The following is an 18,189-nucleotide window of genomic DNA, read 5'->3' as shown; positions in this document are numbered from 1 at the left end:
AGTGGGTTTTCAACAAATGAATGCATTTTTGAATTAATTTCTATTTCATGAAAATTTGAATGTTATTGTTGACTTGCTCAAAATATATCTTATCTTCCTGAAATGCAAATTGGATGTCGGTCCCTTGCTGAAAACCCTCCACCAAGGCTGAGGCTTTCTTTCTTAGAATAAAATCCAAGCTCCCTGCCCTGCAAAGCCTGGCATGGCCTGCCCACCCCATTCCTGCTCCTGTTTGCATCCCAAAGTATATTTAATATCTCCACTCTGAGTTTGAATTAACCCCATTTGCCTGCCAGGTCTTCCTGGGTGAAAATGGCCTTTATCTGATGTGTGTCACTCTGGCTTCATAGACCCAGAGACAGGAGTCGCTGCCTGCCGCTCATCCTCCGCACGGCAACTGGATCAGCCCATGTAAAACCCAAATCTGATCATGTCGCTTTTTAGCCCCAAATCCTCCAACATCTGGCACCATCACCACAGGGCTATTATGTCTAAGTGCATTCCTTCCCACCTGCACCCTCCACAACCCCAGCCTCTAGCTGTCATGAGCTGCTCTTCTCTGGAGATGCCATAAGCTCTTTCTTCTGTCCCTTCTCCTCTGAGCACCGTTCCTGCCCTGTCCACCTCCCTGTCACCTGGGTCACTCCTCATTCTTGAGTACTTGCTTTGACCTCTTGTCCTCTGGAGGGCCATTCTTGTCCCCTTACCAGTATCACTGCCTGTCTAGCCCCAGGTACACTGTGAACTTTAAAAGGACAGGGATGGTGTCTCTTATGGCACCCCAGAGGCGAACACAATCTTGACTATTTAAGTCTAATGAATACTGAGAGAACAAATGATAAACTGTTTCAGACCCTCTAGGGGGGCAGCCCCTACGTTGGGTGCCTGCAGAGCAGGGCACTGTGGACAGGTGGGACCGTCCTGTGCATGGCAGATGTTCAGCAGCATCCCCCAGTGTGACAACCAAAAATGTCTGCAGACATTTCCACATGTCCCCGAGGAAACACAATCATGTCTGATTGACAACCCCTGCTGCCGAGAGTCCCTGACACATAGGGACAGTGTTCCTGGTTCCTGCCCTTAGGAGACTTTGCTTTAGCCCCACCCCCCAATGTCATCTCCCAGGGAGGCCTTCCTGGACCAAGCAGCCCCTTGCACCACTCTCTGTGCCTGTAATCTGCTACATGCTTATTCTCAGCGCCTACTGCCCCCCGATGTGATATATGCACACTAATACATTTTTGTTGACGGACTTCCACGAAGCAGGGTTTGTTGGCCATCCACTGCTATATCCCCAGCACCTGGAAACGGTGGCTAGCACACGCTGGGCATCCATCAGCGTCTGCTGCATAAATCCATCCTCAGGTTGATCTGAATCCCTGCCTCACGTGGATGCATCCTCTGTGGTCTGAACTGTCCCGCTTGACACCTGCTGCTCCATCTTCCTCCACTTCTCTTCGCTGGGAGAGAAGATGCAGCTGGCAAAAGAGTATCTCTGCCAGGTGCTCCTTGTCACCCTGGAGTTTTGCTCACAGATTCTCCCCATTTCAAATCTGTAGCAGTCGCGTGTCTGCTCCAATTAAGCATTAAGCAACAGGTGGGCCAGATCGAGGTGGGTAACCTGAGGCTGGTGGGCTCCCCAGCATTGGATGACAACATGAGAACTAAAATAAAATCTTGAGTTCCTAGCTGACTAAATGGACACCCTTTTGGCCAAGGGGACCCCAGAAATACCATAAGTTGAGTTGCTGGCCATGGGAAGGAGGTCAGACTTCCCTTGGCATGCCCCTCTCCCTTCTTGGAGATATCCTTTGTAGCTCATTAACAGGCCTGAGACTATCTACAGGTTTAAATCACAACTGCAGGTCATCAATTTACTCAACAGATCAGTTGAGTCTGGGTATATACCTCAGGTAGCTTGTCTCCGATTAATAGACTTCCTTACCTTAAAACATTCCAGGATTTAGACAGAGCTTTATTTCTTTAACCAATTACAAATCAAAGAATCTTTAAACTCACCTATAACTTGTAACGACCTACTTTGAGATGTTCTCCCTTGTTGTGCCAAACCAATGTACACCTTCCACGGATTGATTTATGACTTTACATATAATTCCTATCTTTCTGAAATGTATAAAACCAACTATAACCCAACAACTGTGAGACCACTTGTTCAAGGCTTCTTGAGCGTGGTTCTTTGAGCCATGGTCACATATACTTGGTTCAGAATAAACCTCTTTAAATGATTTTACAGAGTTTGGGTTGTTTTCCATTGACACATGGGTCATATTTGCATTTCTCCCCAATCATAGGGACCCAGGCTTCTGAAGTAGTCAAGGGGAACTCAGTCCCCATCATGACATTATTTCCCAGGTATTTCCTGGAAGACCAAGGCTGGCTTCACAAGGGCCTCCCATCAAAGTCAGCTTCCTTACCTCATGCCAACTGCTGCTACTTCCTTATCAGAGCCACTGGAGGGAACATCACCATGGTGATCCACCCCTAACAATCCATGCTTCCCATGGCCACACTGCTGCAGGTGTCTGTGTGTATGGGGGAAAAGGAGACAATAGGGGGTCTCTTTCCAACTGTGTAATCCTTTGTCACCTGGTTGCACAGCCATACTGCTTAAACTGAGATTCTTACTCACTCTTTTGTGATCAGTTTAATTAGCTTCTGGCCCTCACCTTCAATCCTACAGAGTATCTCATAAAATATAACTTCGATCAGTTTCTACCCTCAAACCCAAGGATCTCAAACCCACTTCAAAGTGCCATAGTATGAGGACGATCTATCTCTATCTTCTCTTTAGTTCATTACTCTTCCTAGTCCATGCCCTTAACAAACTCCTTCCTTCCCCTGCTCATTTTTACCAAAAAAGAAAATCATCTTCATGCATCTTTTTCCATATTATGGCAAATAGATGAATAGTGCATGGTGGGAGCTAGATTGGATGCCGTGTCTGCATCTGCAGGGTCTGGTCCCAGAGGGGTTGGCCACAATGCTTGTTATCAAGGGATAAATAATAGGAAATATCTTGAGTATTGGGAGGGAGCCTGAGCAGCTGTCCAATGATTTAACTTGTTCTTATTTATAAACTCAGTGAGTTAGATAAAATGTGTCTAAAGCTTCTTCCAGTTCTGATGTATGATAATGTTTCAAAACCTTGAAAAAAAATTGCCAGCACGCCATTTGAAGCAGCATCTGTGATGGAGTAGACTTGGTTGTGGTTAGACAACTAAAGCAAAAAAGAAAATTTGGCCATCACACCATTTACTCATTCCACGAATGTGTGCTAAGTCCCAAATTGGATCAGGCGCCTCGACTGCAAGGCCCAGCCTGGAGGTGGAGGAGAGAGAACTAAGGAAGGTGGGCTTCTCCCTCCTGCCAAGATTCAAGTTGAACCTCTTCCGAGGAGTTTGTGCTAATGAAGTTCAGAAAAATATGCTTCCATAGCCCTGAGTGAGGAAGCGGCTTTGCTTAGTGGACCAAATAAATAATCAGTCAGAAGCAACTCGGCAGTCTAATCCAGGCATGTGGCTGCCTCGGCAATGGCGTTTAACCTCTTCATGCCTCCGTTTCAGCGGCTGCACCTGGCAGATAAGGCCAGGTTGCAAAATGAAGCGCTTGGGAATCTGAGGAGCTGAGCCGGAAAGAGGCAGGTGGAGGTGCCGCGGGGGCTGGGGGTGCGACCCAGTAGTTTTCTCCAACGCAGTCAGAAGGCAACCGTTCATTTGTTTATCAAATTCTGTTTCTCTTCGTTCCTATTTTTAAATGCTTGTGTCAAAAAAGGCATTAGAAAGTAGTTCGCTTCAGATATTTGCTCAGAGTTAAGCAGTACTTTGAGGGGAAATAAGATCTTTGATTTTCTATTATGTGTGAGAAACGCCTACGTTATCTCATTTGATATTCACACGAACCTTCCTGGCCGGCATTATCATCCCAGTTCCTAATTATGAATAAACTGGGTATAGATGAGTTGTATTAACTCATGGTTCTCAAACTTGGCTTCACAGTGGAAACACCTGGAGAGTTTTGTAAACTTACTGATGCTTGGTCACACTCCAGGATATTCGGATTTAATTGGCTTGGAGTGCAGCTTGCTTGTGCATCGGGTTTTACAAGCCCCCCAGGTAATTCCTGTGCAGCAAAGCTCAAGCACCTCAAATGCCTTGTTCAAGGTCGCAGCTGTAATAAGGCAGAAAAGCTGGTTCTGCTGACCCCACGGCCAACTTCCTCCTATCAGGAATTGTCTCAGCTTGTCCCAGCTCTAATCTTCGGAAGACATCTTCATCTCTGGTCTGAAAGGGTGGTTTCTGAGGAGCAAACTGTCATGAGTAACACGGCATCTAAGAGTCCTCCAGAGTCTAGGCCGGTGAAAGATAGACACCTGGGACACATCTGCTTGGCTCTCAGGAGCCATTCATGAAGCAAAATCAAGGCAGTTTGGAGGAGTTTGTATTGGATGTAGAGGGCTGTCCAACGGCATAGAAGAGCACTTGGGAAAATAAGCACATTTAAGGCAAAACAGATTCCCCTGCAGGACTGTAATGAAATTGGTTCAAAGGTCACCTTCATCAAGGCAAGTTAATGAATGAGTTCAGCTGTAGTGATGTACTACTCAGGCGCCTTAGCGATCAGACCTGTCCTTGTCAAATGTCAGCAAGTCTCAGATTCACTCAGAAGGCTTGTTAAAACCCGCAATGCACGATCTACCCCAAGAGTTTCTGATCCAGCAGGTCTGGGAAGGGGTCTGAGAATTTTTATTTCTATTAAGTTCTCAGGTGATGCTGTTCGTCTGGGGGTTGGTCACATTGTGAAAACTGCCCAATTAGGCAATTCCCTTCTGCAGAGTGTTGCTGGCATCCAACTATTTAAGTGCCAGCTGGATGCCTCCCAACTGCTTCCACCGTCATTTTACCTGCAGGGAGCTTAAACCTCAAGACTGACAGGTGGCAGGAAGGCTCCCAATTCCAGAACACTTACAAAGTGATTGGGCTGAGCGATTCCCACTTACCAACATCTCACTTACTAACTCTGACACTGCTAGGAGATGATGCTGTAATCTTACTCATTCTAAAAATGAGAAAACAGAGACTGAAATAACTTGCCAAAGTGACACCATCTTAGTACAAACCATGAAACTGCTGATATTCACCCTTTTTTCACCTATAAAAATGGCAATTTCATATGGTTGATCTGATAGTGGAGTCAAGATTGTAACCTCAGCATGTTTGACTCCAAAGTGCAGGCTTTTAACCCCACTCCTTTGTTTCCTCCAGCACAGGGCTTTTTCCTCGGCTATGTGTGTGTTCTTGATTGATAGCACCATAATGATGAGAGACGTTAAGATCATACGTTTGAAACCACACTTTCCCAAGTGTGAATAGGTTACCTGCCCCTGGATAACCATGCTTCTCACTGACTGCCTCTCACTTGGAATAAAGTTGTACTCATGACATGGCTGATGTTGTAGGTGACAGCAGCCACCCCGATCTCTTGGCTAGCTGACTTTCCTGTATTGGAGAGCCTGGGAAACTAAAAACCACATTGCCCCAGCTCTCTTGCAGCTAGAACCCTGCATATGATCCAGGCCCTTCCCACAGACATGCCAGCAGGAGACTTGATGAAAGTCAGAGGTGCCAGGCAGCAGCTGTGCTCTGCAAACCAGAAGTTCTGGAAAGCATGTGGCAGAGTCACCTGGCTCTTCTGGGCAGCCAAATCAGACCTGCTACCTCCAGTTCTGAGCATCAGAGCAAAGTGGCAGGAAAAGGCCTGAGCAATAGTGGCTCCTTGTTCTGGTCTGAATGCTTGTCCCCTCCAAAACTCATGTTGAATTTAATTGTCAAGGTAATGGTATTGGGAAGCAGGCCTTTAAGAGGTGATTAGGCCATGAGTGCTCCACCCTCATGGGTGGGCTTAATGTCTTAGTAAAAAGGTTTTCGAGAGTGAGGACTCTTTCTTGGCCCTTCCATCTACTCTCATGTGAGGATTCAGCCTTCCTCCACTTTGGAGGATGCATCATGCAAGGCACTGGCTCAGAAGATGAAAATGGCCTTCACCAGACACAGAACCGTCCAGTGTCTTGATGTTGGATTTCCCAGCCTCTAGGAATGAGAGCCAATAAATTTCTGTACTTTATAAATTACCCAGGCTCAGATATTCTCTTATAGCAGCACAAAATGGACTAAGACATTTCTCTTTAACAGTAGAGGAATGTCCCATTCTCAAATGGGAAAACTTTTTCTCACCATAGGACAACTGGCAATATCTGGAGACATTTCTGATCATCAAGTTTGGGGTGTTGTTGGCATTGAGTGTGTAGAGGCCATGGGTTCATGTAGAGGCATGGCTTTATCCTACAGTGCACAGGATGGCCCCCATAGAAAGGAACTGCTCAGCCCAAAATGTTAATAGTGCTGATGTTGAGAAACCTTGCACTAGAATAGTACCATATTAATATATGGCTGGGTATTTCCTGCAGTGCCACCTTCTCTGGCCATGTCTGCCAGGTTACTTGGCCCTTTTAGCAATTCAACCTGTACTCTTCAATCCATTTCTTTGTAAATTAGTTGGAATGAACTTTGTTGATTTTTCTTCCACCAAGAATTCTGACCAAGAAAGATAGCCATGTGGGGGGCTGGACTATTATGTAGCTTATCTATCTACCATTGAGGGCAGGGGAGCATTCCAGGTGCAAATCTTGTCAAGCATAGTAAATCCCATTGAGGTAATATGTGCATTATCTATGTACAACACAGACATTATTGTAAACAGGTTAATCACCTAAATGACTCTCTAATCTGGGTAAATCTACATCTTCCAATTGTCTTATGATCACTAACATTATGATGCACCAATTTCCACATGACAGCAGCATTTTTCACTTTAATGTATTTTCTGCCAAATTGTCTTGGAGCTACAGATGGGTTGGGATTGGGGCAGAGCCACATTAGTGAAAGGAAACATATGAGCAAAGATATCTTCTGACTACAAGTTTTGTTTCAATTTTATGGCAACACTCTTAGCCACAAAGTCAAAACTTGACCAAGAAATTGGCTTGAAGGAGAGCAAGTCACATAGTAGAAAATGTGAACAACTATTTAGAAGGAGTCACTGAGGTCTTGCCTCTGCCCTGTGGCCAAGAACATGGGTGGTTCCAGTAACCTGTTCTGTAATTGAGCATGATAACAGTATCAAGCTCATCTTTATAAAGATTAAATGAGATACTCATTTAAGTATAATAATTAGCACAGAGACTTGGTGCATTGTAAATGTTCAAGAAATGTTGACATTGACATTGATAACAGCAATACACCTAGGAGGCCCTTTTGGCCCTCAGCTAACTCATCCGTGAAACAAGATAATAAGCCATTTTCATTGGCTTGTGCATGGCAGGGATGTAGGGAGTTCTTGGACATTTAACTGGTGCTCAATAACTGTTAGTCCTCACTCTCTTTCCAAGTGTTCCTCTTCTCCCCCCATCTCTGAGATCCCACTGGACAAACGATCAGGGTGAAGGTCTCCTGTCCATGACCTCTGTCCACCACCATGGTCCTGCCTAACACCCTCGGAAGAGCACAGCCCAAATCCCTCATCTGCCCCCCACAACCTGCCTAACAGACTCTGTCTTCCACTCCACTGCTGTCATCCCGATTGACAAACTTGCAGCCAGCAGATCATACTCACAGTGTGAGGGAATCATTACCTCCTGCTAATATTTTTATAGAATTTCATAAACTTGGTCATTCATGAATCATTTACAGTACTTTATTCCAATGAAGAGTTCACAAATCACTCAAATGCTGGCAAAATGCATAATAATGAGTAATATTTCAGGAGGCTTTGCATTAATATGTCAGCTTCTAATACTTCAAGAGATAAATTATTTTGCCAGGTGCCACTTCAGGTCAGAAGCATGGGAAGTCCTTTTGGGGGCTGGGGCAGGGAGGTGCAGCAAGGTGGCCATGGGTTGTGGGAAGAGAGGGTATTTAACAGGTAATAGATCATCTGGCCAAGCAAACCCCCTTCCCAGGCCCAGGAAGAAGAGTTCCTAGGAAAGGGGCTAAGAAATTTACAGATTATGTATCAAAATAGAGACGAAGGTAAAATAGGAAGAAGTGTTTCTTAGTGACTGAAAATTCAGGGCTTTGGAGCTGGATATGGATCCCAAATCCAATACACACCAGCTGTGAGACCCTGCAAAAAGTTGTTTAACAGTTATTTGCTTATCTGTAAAATGGTGTTAACACCTACTTCTTAAGTCTCTTATGTGAAATGGATTAAATAAGAGAATGTATACAAAGTGTTTAGCACAATATCTGCCATGTAGTGTTCAATAAACAGGAGCTTCAATGATGATACATACTCAGGGGCCCAAGAACAAATGTATCCCAGTTTATTTCTTATCACACAAATCCCTGAGGCGTAGATCAAAGCGCTTTCCTGTTGGGTTTGGGAAACGTTTAACACATTAGCATGCACTTGCATGCGAATAGCATTTAATGTTAAAATAAACAACAACATTGGAGCAATTATGATAGCTAGACATTCACCCACACACTCAGCTTTTTAAACTTATAAGAGTAGAAGCTAAAATGTGGAGATTTGGAGACCTAGGATTCTGCTCTTTGAAGAAGCAGGTTTGCTACCAACAGTACTGACTGCCATGAATACAATGGACTTAACTGTACTACCAGACAGTAAGTCATTTCTAAATAGGTGCTTGAAATAGACTGGGATTGCAACATTCATGTGCCCAAAGTGTATCAACAAGACAGCAACCTAGTTCTCACTGAGTCCATCAATAGGAGAAACAAGGGCAGAGTGATCACGGACCTTTGTCAGCAAGGGTTTGGAGAAAACCAGGTAATGGCAGAACTGAAAAGGCACGAGGAGGCATGGAGGGAAGTGGCGTTAGAAACTGACCCTCATGAGGCACATGAGGAGTTACTCAGGGGATAGGGCCCAGTTTGGCCATTGCCATCCTGGTACTTGAGTAAGAAACTGCTTCCCCACCAACTACCAGCAGCCTTTCCAATGGGCACACGTGGCCCTGTGCCAGGAGTAAACGGGGCTATACTACCAACAAGGCACGGCATCCTGGCATGTCACCTACACACAGTAATGAGGAATTTAAATCAGTTTATTCTGAAACAAAGCCTAGGCACTAAAATGCAAGATACGAGAAAGCTGGGAACCTGGTGTGTCCTGTTTCTACTGTATTCCCCCCACCTTGGAGAGCGTCCTCACCCTACAGAACATGTGCAGAATGATGAATGAATTGATCAAACAGTCGATGTACTAGGTAGTAGATTATGTAACTATCACAAATCTCAAGATCATTCAAGGAAAGTTCACGTGTGAGATGAGCAGGTTGGGCCCATCTCAGAGTCCTTTGAGTTTTTATTTGCCTTTTGTTGACTTTAACATGATTAATCTCTCTCACTCGTATGGTAAGATTATACAGTCCTTAATATGTTTCCAGCATGCTTTAAATTCTTGACATGTATAATTCATTTAATCCTCATGAAATCCTATAATGTCATTATTATTATTATTTTATTTTCTAGGTTAGGAGGTTGAGTCAGATACCCTGCCAAGCTTCCACAGCTAGTATATGGTAGCCATGATTTGAGGACAGCCAATCTGGCTGCACATAGAATCTATGTTTTTACTACTTTGCTATTATATGACCGCATGTTAGAAAAAGTATGAGAAGCTCCAAGCTACAGACCCAGCTCTCTTGTACTAGCTAATTGGCTAGTAATTTCATCATCTATGATCCTTAGAGGTGCTAGTACTAGCTATGCTATATGCACAAGGACCATGAGATCAGGGAGTGTAAGAGAGTTGCCCAAGATCACACAGCTCAGTAAGCAGCAGCGCTGAGACTTGAATGGCATTTTTCTGACTCTCAGAGCTCTTAATCACTATGCTATGAAATTATGAAATTTATTGTATTCTTCCTTAGTTCCTTGTGTTTGAAACTTAAAGGATACTCCCAAGACAGGCATGAAGAGAGAAGAGGGCACCTACTCGTGGTCTGCTCCTGGTTTTTCCTACAGTGGCTGGACACTCATAGCTGCCAGGTCACCTCTGGTTGCATTCAAGGCTGACCGGGACTGGAAATTTCTGAGGGTGCCTACGATCAGTTTCTACAACCACCAGATTCTCCCTTGGGTATATGCTGAGAGGACCCACAGCTCCCTCTTCAGTGCTCACTGACAGGTGATGCCCCTGTAGACAGATGCTCAGAAAAGCCTTTAGCAAGGTGTCCAAGGGGGAAGTCTGGAAGGCACCCTCATCCTCCCAGGACCAGGACCCTTGAGCACACTGCTCAGCATGGGATCCGCCAGAGGTGGGGACTCCGCCCCCTACCATCCTGCTACCACACAACATTTGTCTGTCTAGTACTTTATGCTTCCAATGTCCTTATCGTACCTTCTCCTCTCTAGAAATGCACAGCAATGTAGTTGAGTAAGAAAACCAAAGAAAACAATAACTCCCAAGCACAACCATTAACACTTTGTTTTTCTATCATTTTTCTTAAACACATACATAACACGTGTGCAAATAATCTGTAACAAGGATACCGTATGTATTTGTGTGTTCTGTTTCTATTCTTTCAATCCTTCTGATATAACTAAAACTTCTTCAAAAGAATTTTAATGGCTATAGAAAACTGCCTTGCAAAATGTGCCATAATTTAAACACTCCTCTATTGCTGAACATCTAACAATTGTCTCCATTTTAAGGACTATGTCCTGCTATAGCATGATTGTACAAAAATTGAGCTAAATTCCTCCCTATTTCCTTAGAATAGATTTCTAAAAGTATACAATTATCTGGTGCAAGGTTTTATACCTTTTACAACTCCAGATCATCAAGCTATCTCTGGAAAGCCAACGTTGACCCTGAAGGCATCACAGAGGAGGTTCTGACCTCCTCTGAGATGCCCCCAGGGTCTCCCTTCTTGGTGTCCAGTAACCAAAGTCTGATGAAGGCCTGGGGGCTCCAATGATGAGGCAGCGACCCCCACTGTGACCCTGTTGGGGTGCAACTCCACTTCAGCTCCCACAGAAACACCCTAAAGCCATACAGCCCTGGGTTTGTTAGGCGCAGAAATAATGAGCTCAGTGGGAAGAAAATAATCTTTGAAATACACGCAGGGTAGGAGGTAAGGGGCACTTACTTGATAAGTAGCGATCATTTCTCTATCCAAGGACCGTGTCACCGAGACGCTACCCGTGTTCTCATTGATTCTGAAAATTCCTTTAGGCTCTTGATCCACTCCCTTTCCAGTGAGCCGGAACTTGGACCCTTCTGGTCTGTCACTATCGACTACCTGGTCAGAGAAACAGAGTGACATTTAAAACTGCCTGGAAAACATAGAGAAAGCACATTAAAAACATAACTCAGTGACCAATCTACTAATCACGGGTGACAACACAAAGGTGCCTGCAAAGATTTGACTAAAGCAGCATTGCCAAAAATAGAATCACTGTTTAATACGTTTTATCCTGACATCCAAATCTTAGCAGCTGTCGGCTGGGGAAGCTTCCCAGCACTCAGGTGACATGTAGTGATGGACCAAGGAGGGCAATGACTTCAAATTGGGCATTTATATTATTTTTAATATAGGAAATAGAAGTCTGTTTTACTTTCTCTGCAAGCAAGACCAAGTAGACAATGGAAACAATTTATTCAACAATCCTATACTGGGCAATCATTGAGGGATGTTCTAGATATTTGTATGTATCCAGTCATCAAAAGTGCCACCTTCCCCATAGAGTCAATAAGGTACAAAGCATAGTGCTGAGAAAACAAAAATATATATGTATTCTTAAACCTCAAACAATGCTGGGGGCAAGGGACATTATTCCCATTTAATGGATGAAAACAGTGAGGCACAGAGAGATTAAGCAAGATGGCCATGGTCAAAGCTGTTGAAGAGATAAAGAGATAAAGATCTCCATTTCTCTGGAGATACTGCAATATAACGCTGTCATTTCTGAATTTTATTTAAGGAATTTTTCTACAGATAGTCAGCCTTGATTTGACATTTGAAGAATAAATTCAGAAGGTAAAGTGGAGGAGCATAGTTCCAGGTAGAGGGAACAACACAATCAAAGGCAGCAGGCAGGAGAGGGAGAGCCTAGAAAATTCCAGAAATGGTGAGTCATTAGCATGGTTTATATAGAGGATAGACTGAGAAGTATTATAGTTAGGTGTCAAATTATGGGAGGTCTTTTGATGGCATTTGAAAGTTGCAACTAAAGAGAGAACTGTTATTTGCATAAGTGGTTCTAGAATTTATCCTCAGATATTCATCTACATGTAAGGTCACTTTATCATCAGAACCTTCAAAGGTTAATTTGATTATAGCAAAACAATTTAAAGGTCATAAACACAATAGATATTCAGGATATACAGATAAAAGAAATCTGGATACAGATCCAGCTGCAACCAACTTACAAATGAGCAGACATCTATTGAAACACACTCAACATCAGCATCCCCCAGAAGCCATTTCTACAGCCACCAAGCCTGCAATTCCGATGTTTGACACTAGGTGGCAGTCATGCCTAAGGCAGCATGAACTTTACGATAAGGTTCACTTGGCAGGAGCAATGGCAGCCCAGCAAGGCATAGTTCCATATGGCAATACAGGCTTTTTTTCTGATTAAAAAATATTCTTTATTAAAATACATTGAATGTTTTGATAAAACACCAATTACCTATGTTTGCATTTTTAAGATTAACAGAAAATTGGATATAAAGGAAGATTAAAAATAAGGTATGTGATATGAATTTTTAATCACTGCTTGACTTGGTTTAATCCAACTAACATTCTCTCCTGACCTCTTTCCCCCAGCTTGGAAGCCCCATGAAGTCAAGAGCCGCAGCTTACTGGGTCCCCTGTGGGGTCCCAGTGCCTGGCACACAGCAGCGGCAGACACCAGTATCTGCTTGGTGAAGAATATCACTGTTCAGACATTCACATGTCACAATCCCAGCTCTGCCAGTGATCAGCTGTGTGACTTTGAACATGGTCCTTTGCCTCTTGAGCTCTTGCCTCATAATTAAAATTGGGTACCACTACTTATTTCCCACGGTTACTGAGGATTTTATGAGATAGTGAACACACAGTGCAGTTCCTGGCAGAGAGAAGGGGCTCAATCACAGCTAACAATTGCAGTGCTAATAGTAATAACGACAGCAGAATCATACCGTTGTTAATGGGTAAGGCTGATGCCTGCAGGCATAAAGAGCATCTTAGCCATTGTGTAAGAAAAAGTCCATTTCTGAAGGAACTGATTTCCTTTTTAAAAACAAAACTTGCAAACTTGCCTGAAGAGAAGTGCTCTGGAAGCAGACTCCCTGGGTGGGAAGGGGCCCTGGGTGCACACGGCTCTTCTCTGTTGCTGCCATGGTTATCGCGGTCCCCACTGCCTTCCCACCTCCACCCAAATGTGGATTCTCCTGTTCTCCTAGGCACACCTGCCATAGGCAGGTCCTCCCCAAGAGGCCCTGTTGACCTAGAACACATTCTAATGGGAAGTGAACATGGGAATCCTACAAGAGCTATGGAGAAACTGTGCTTCCCAGGAACGGACATCTGACCCCATCTGTCTGCCAGACACAGGCGCCCCTGGTGAGGACCTGCCAGGAAAAGCCTTCTGTGCTCTTTGTTCCCCCTTCTTAAACCTTCCCTGCTCCCAAAAAAGTTGGGAACGTAGCACCCAGACTTTCTGGAAGCAGCACCATTGGGGGTGTGCCCTTTGGAGCAAATATCTCTACTATCTCATTTCTCTACCTGGTGCCCAGCACAAAAAGTTGGATTCTGGACTCAGAAATTCCCTGAGGATGACTTTTCCCTTCTGCTACCAAGGTTGGATCTGGGTCATTTCTTCTTGCTATCTCACAGAGCTTGAGCCACTTGAACTTATGGAAGCAGGGTCTTGGGGTATTTGAGAGAGGACCCTGTCAAATTAGCACTTGCTGCTGGATTCAAATGATTTATTCCCCAGGGAAGGAGAGCAAGTCCCCGTCGTGAGGGCCTCTGCTTTGCACTGCACAGTCTCTATGTATTTCTCTCTGTCTCCCTCTCTCTGTTTTTGTGTTCTTAAGGGTGTATCTTTTGATATATTTGTTGAACCTGCTTCCTGGTCCTCAGAAGGCACATCCCAGAAGGATGAGCCTTGTGCAAGCAGGAGCACCAGGAATTGAGGGGCCTCATTCTCTCTGGAACAATTGATCTCCAGAGGTGCTTCCCTGGAAGAGTGTCTGTACCCCTGGGAACTCCTTAGAAATGCAAATTTCCAGCCTTCACCCCAGCCTCCTGAATCAGAAATGCAGGGGGTGAGGCCTGGCAACTTGAGCTTCAATAACTCCTTTAGGTGACTCTCAAGCACACCTGAGTTTGAGGACAACTGCCTTGGACAGATTTCAGTACCATCCCTCTTCAGGGTGACTGAGGCTGGTGTCTACCACTACTGTTTGGAGCCTTCTGCTAAATATAGGCTGCATCTGTTTGCTCCCTTCTTTCTAAACCTATTTTAAACATATAACACTAACAGGAACTCTTCTAAAAACCTGTTTCTAGGATCTCAGTAAAGGAGAGTAGGTATTTTCTCAGAGGTGCTAGACCAACATCTCTTCATGTATCAAAGGCACCCCAGGGCTTGGAGGAACCTTCGAGAGGAAAGTGTGAGAGTGTAGGGTTGCTTTTCAGGAAGAAACTGGGTGTCTTGGCTCAATTTAGATTCAGGAGGAAGCTCGAGTCGCCTGAATCATTCACCACCTCTCTGGATTCTTGGTCCCTGGTTGGGTTTCCAGAGGGACCCCAACACACTCCAACTTCGCTGAGCTGGGAGGTAGCAGCTATGCAATGGCTATAACCCTAGGGGTGTCCTTAGCCACCCATCAAAAAAATATTCCATGCAAATTAAGTGGGTTTCCAGGAGACTTTTATTACACTATGTTAAACTCCTAAAAATTGTCCAGATGCTACTCTACAACTTCAGCAGCCAACCCTGTAGTCCTTTCGTTGTTGTTGGTGTTTTTACATGATGAAACAGAAGCACTCCAGGGCACTCTTCTGGCCAGAACAAACCCTGCCATGAGTGTCTCCCCTTGCAATAGGAGTTAACACCCATTACACCACATAGCAGGGCTTTACAGTCTTTCCTATTATTCTTTGTAGTTCAACACTTCTTTTTCACAGTGGGACTTTTTTTTTTCTTGTTCTCTGAGTTGGAATGGAAAAAATAGCTAATGAGGAGGAAGAACTTGGACCCCAGCTGGCAGCACTCTGGAAGGGATGTAAACAGCACAGGGGCGTCTTGCTGCACACCTGGGTGAAGCGACTTCCCTGCAGGCTGTGGGGGTAGCCTTGCACAGCCGGGACCAGAGTCCTGCATCCAGGGAGAGGCAGGAAACACTGAGGCCCCAGCAGGTAGTGAGGGCTCCATCTGAATTTCAAAGGGTGTACTTGATCTATGCTTTTGGCTCATTGTGATACAATGTGGATAAGGCCAACCTCCCTTTAGGTTCCCCCTACTAAGCCCTGTTCCCACCTCTATTCTCTGCTGCAAGTAAGTGATGATGCCATCTTGTATGTGTTTTTAAGCAGACGTGCCCAACCTTTTTGGCACCAGGGGCTGGTTTCATGGAAGACAATTTTTCAACAGGTTGGGGCCGGGAAGGGGGGGGCCTCAGGCAGTGATGCCAGATGCCAGCACAATGGGGAGAAGCTGCGAATACAGATGAAGCTTCACTTGCGCTTCTTCCACTGAAGGGGCTTGGGGGGCAGCAGACATCTGTGGCCTGCTTCCTGACAGGCCACATGCCAGTACCAGTCCATGGCCCAGGGTTTGGGGACCGCAGTTTTTAAGGGTTTTCTTTTTTTTTTTTAATGAATTTACATACATACCTAAGGACTCATTCATAAACTATATAGCAGTTTTTCAATGTTTTTACATAATAGGATCTTTATATATGGATTATAATATACTTTTTCTACTCAATGTGTCTGGGGTATATATGTACATGTGTGTATGCATTTATGAACTTCGTAGGGGGTGTAATTTTAGATTTACAGAAACATTGCAAAGATAGTGCAGAGTCCTCATAGATCTTGCATCCACTTTCCCCTAATGTTAATATCTTACCTAACTGGATAAGATTGGTCACAGATGAGAAATTAATGCTGATACTTGACTATTAACTAAGCTTTAGATTTTATGTATTCAGATTTCACCACTTATTCTACGTTTATCATTTTTCTGATCTAAAATTTAACCCAGGACTCCCCATTGCCTTAGTGAGTGTGGCTTCTAATCACACATCTTGGTGCTTCCCTGCAGGTTCAGACTTTTCTTTAATTGCATTGACATCAGTCACTTTTTTCCCTCCTATGCAAAATGTGTTTGATACATCAAAGCGACATAGTCACCAAGTTCTGTCTATCATCGTTGCTGTAAGAGACAGTCCTACCCTCTGCCAGCCTCCATTTCTGTGCCTTAACTCAGATCTCAACTCGAGACTTTTGCCTGTTTTGTCCTCAGGGCCTAGAACAATGCATGTTACACAGGTTTTCAATAAATATTTGTGTCATGAATAAGTTAATGAATGTCGTAGTAGTCTCCTAATTGGCCTCCGTGTTTCCAATTTCCCTCTTTTCCCATCTCCTGTCCTAACTGCAATCAGAAAGGTCATTCTAAAATGCAGACCCGAATCTGACCAGGGCAGTACCCAGGTTAAAACTTCCCATCCCAGTCCCTGCTAGATGGGTTTCCAAGCACTTCTCCTACTCTGACCTTCTTCACAACCGACCTTGAGCTACAGGCCTTCTGAGCTTTGCTCACTTTCTCTGGACCTGTGTCAGTTGGACTTCTGACCCCCACCCAGTCTGCTGGGGACCCTTCCTCATCTTCCTGGACAGGATGCCAGGGATCACCCACACACTGTGGCTTCTCCTTACCCCTTCTCCTGCCCCACTCTGCACCACTGCACCTCCTCTGGGCTCTGCTCGCCTCCCAGCAAGGCCTATGGCAGTGAGGAGAGCAGATGGCCTCTTTGTGGGTGGTGGTAACTGTCCCTCAGGCCATTTATTCCTTATTCCCTTTCACATTTCAGGCTTAGAACATAGAAGACACTTGCCTAACACTTTGAGTGAGAAAGTGCAACTTTATTTGCCTGTTTTTAGATGATTGTAAAATGCTTCATACATTCACAAATTAAAAATAAGGTCTGTTGTACAAAACTTTTTTGAAAATGCAGCCACTTTACCTGTGCAATGTCTGTGCTTTTTCGTTTCTCTATTTACAATTCCCCACAGTTAACTCCCCCCCACCCCAGGCAGTGGCAATGGCTAGGAGTTGACAGGGACTCAGTGCCCTCTTCATCCTTATAGCTTCCAAGGGTCCCTTTAAGTGGAGACCCTCTGATTGAGTAAACATTGAGTTTGCTATGCAAGACAGCTTCTAGACAACAACCAAGCACCCTTTCCTGTCCTATATAACTAAATTGATGCTTCTCCTTCTCCCCTATGTAGAAAACCAGGAAATACATTTTCAGAGAATAGCAAACTATATATATGCAGTATTATCAGAAAGATGCAAAACAAGAAGATAATTAGACTTTCCCTACCAGTCAGCAAAGGAAATAAATCACACAAAACAGTATTGGCCTTTGTGGGGGAAAGGTTGAGGTAATATGTTGTTCTTCACCTTTACAATATTTTCAGTTTTATGAAATGAGCCTAGATTATTTATATGGTAAAAAAAATAACTTTTTAAACATTTAAGAGGAATTATTAGAGCTTGATGAATAAGCTAATTTAGAAAATGTTTTCTACTTCATGTTAAACAGAGAAAAAAAAAATACTGTGGCCCTCACCTGTACTTGCTAAAAGGCATTTGTGTTTATCATTAGAGTGGTTCTCTAAGGTGATCTGTAAGCATTAATTAATTCTCAGCTGTGGTTTAGTCCTTGACATGTCTTTGAACTTGAAGACACTGAGCCATTCAGCAGTTTGGGCAGCTATAATACCATGCCCTTCTCTCACTCTCATGCTGCTCAACCACTTTAAAACTCTAGGTTATAAATTAACATGGGGAACTAAGGAAAACCCAGTGCCAAGGTCCCCATACCCTGGAGAGGAAACACTAAGTCAATACCCTG

General features: G+C 44.1%; 1 protein-coding gene across 1 annotated transcript in view; it reads right to left on the bottom strand.

Annotated features, from left to right (window-relative positions):
• Positions 1-18,189, bottom strand: part of CDH13 (cadherin 13) — a 958,432-nt gene that overhangs the window by 451,457 nt on the left and 488,786 nt on the right. Inside the window, exon 5 of the mRNA XM_012743295.2 lies at positions 11,195-11,347. Coding sequence (XP_012598749.2) covers positions 11,195-11,347 — 153 coding nt within the window. The remainder of the gene's footprint in view (positions 1-11,194; positions 11,348-18,189) is intronic.

This window comes from Microcebus murinus, chromosome 20, assembly GCF_040939455.1.
Source record: "Microcebus murinus isolate Inina chromosome 20, M.murinus_Inina_mat1.0, whole genome shotgun sequence".
Lineage (NCBI taxonomy): Eukaryota > Metazoa > Chordata > Mammalia > Primates > Cheirogaleidae > Microcebus > Microcebus murinus.
The sequence above is the reverse complement of the archived record's forward strand: the minus strand, read 5'-3'. Positions and strand labels throughout refer to the sequence as shown.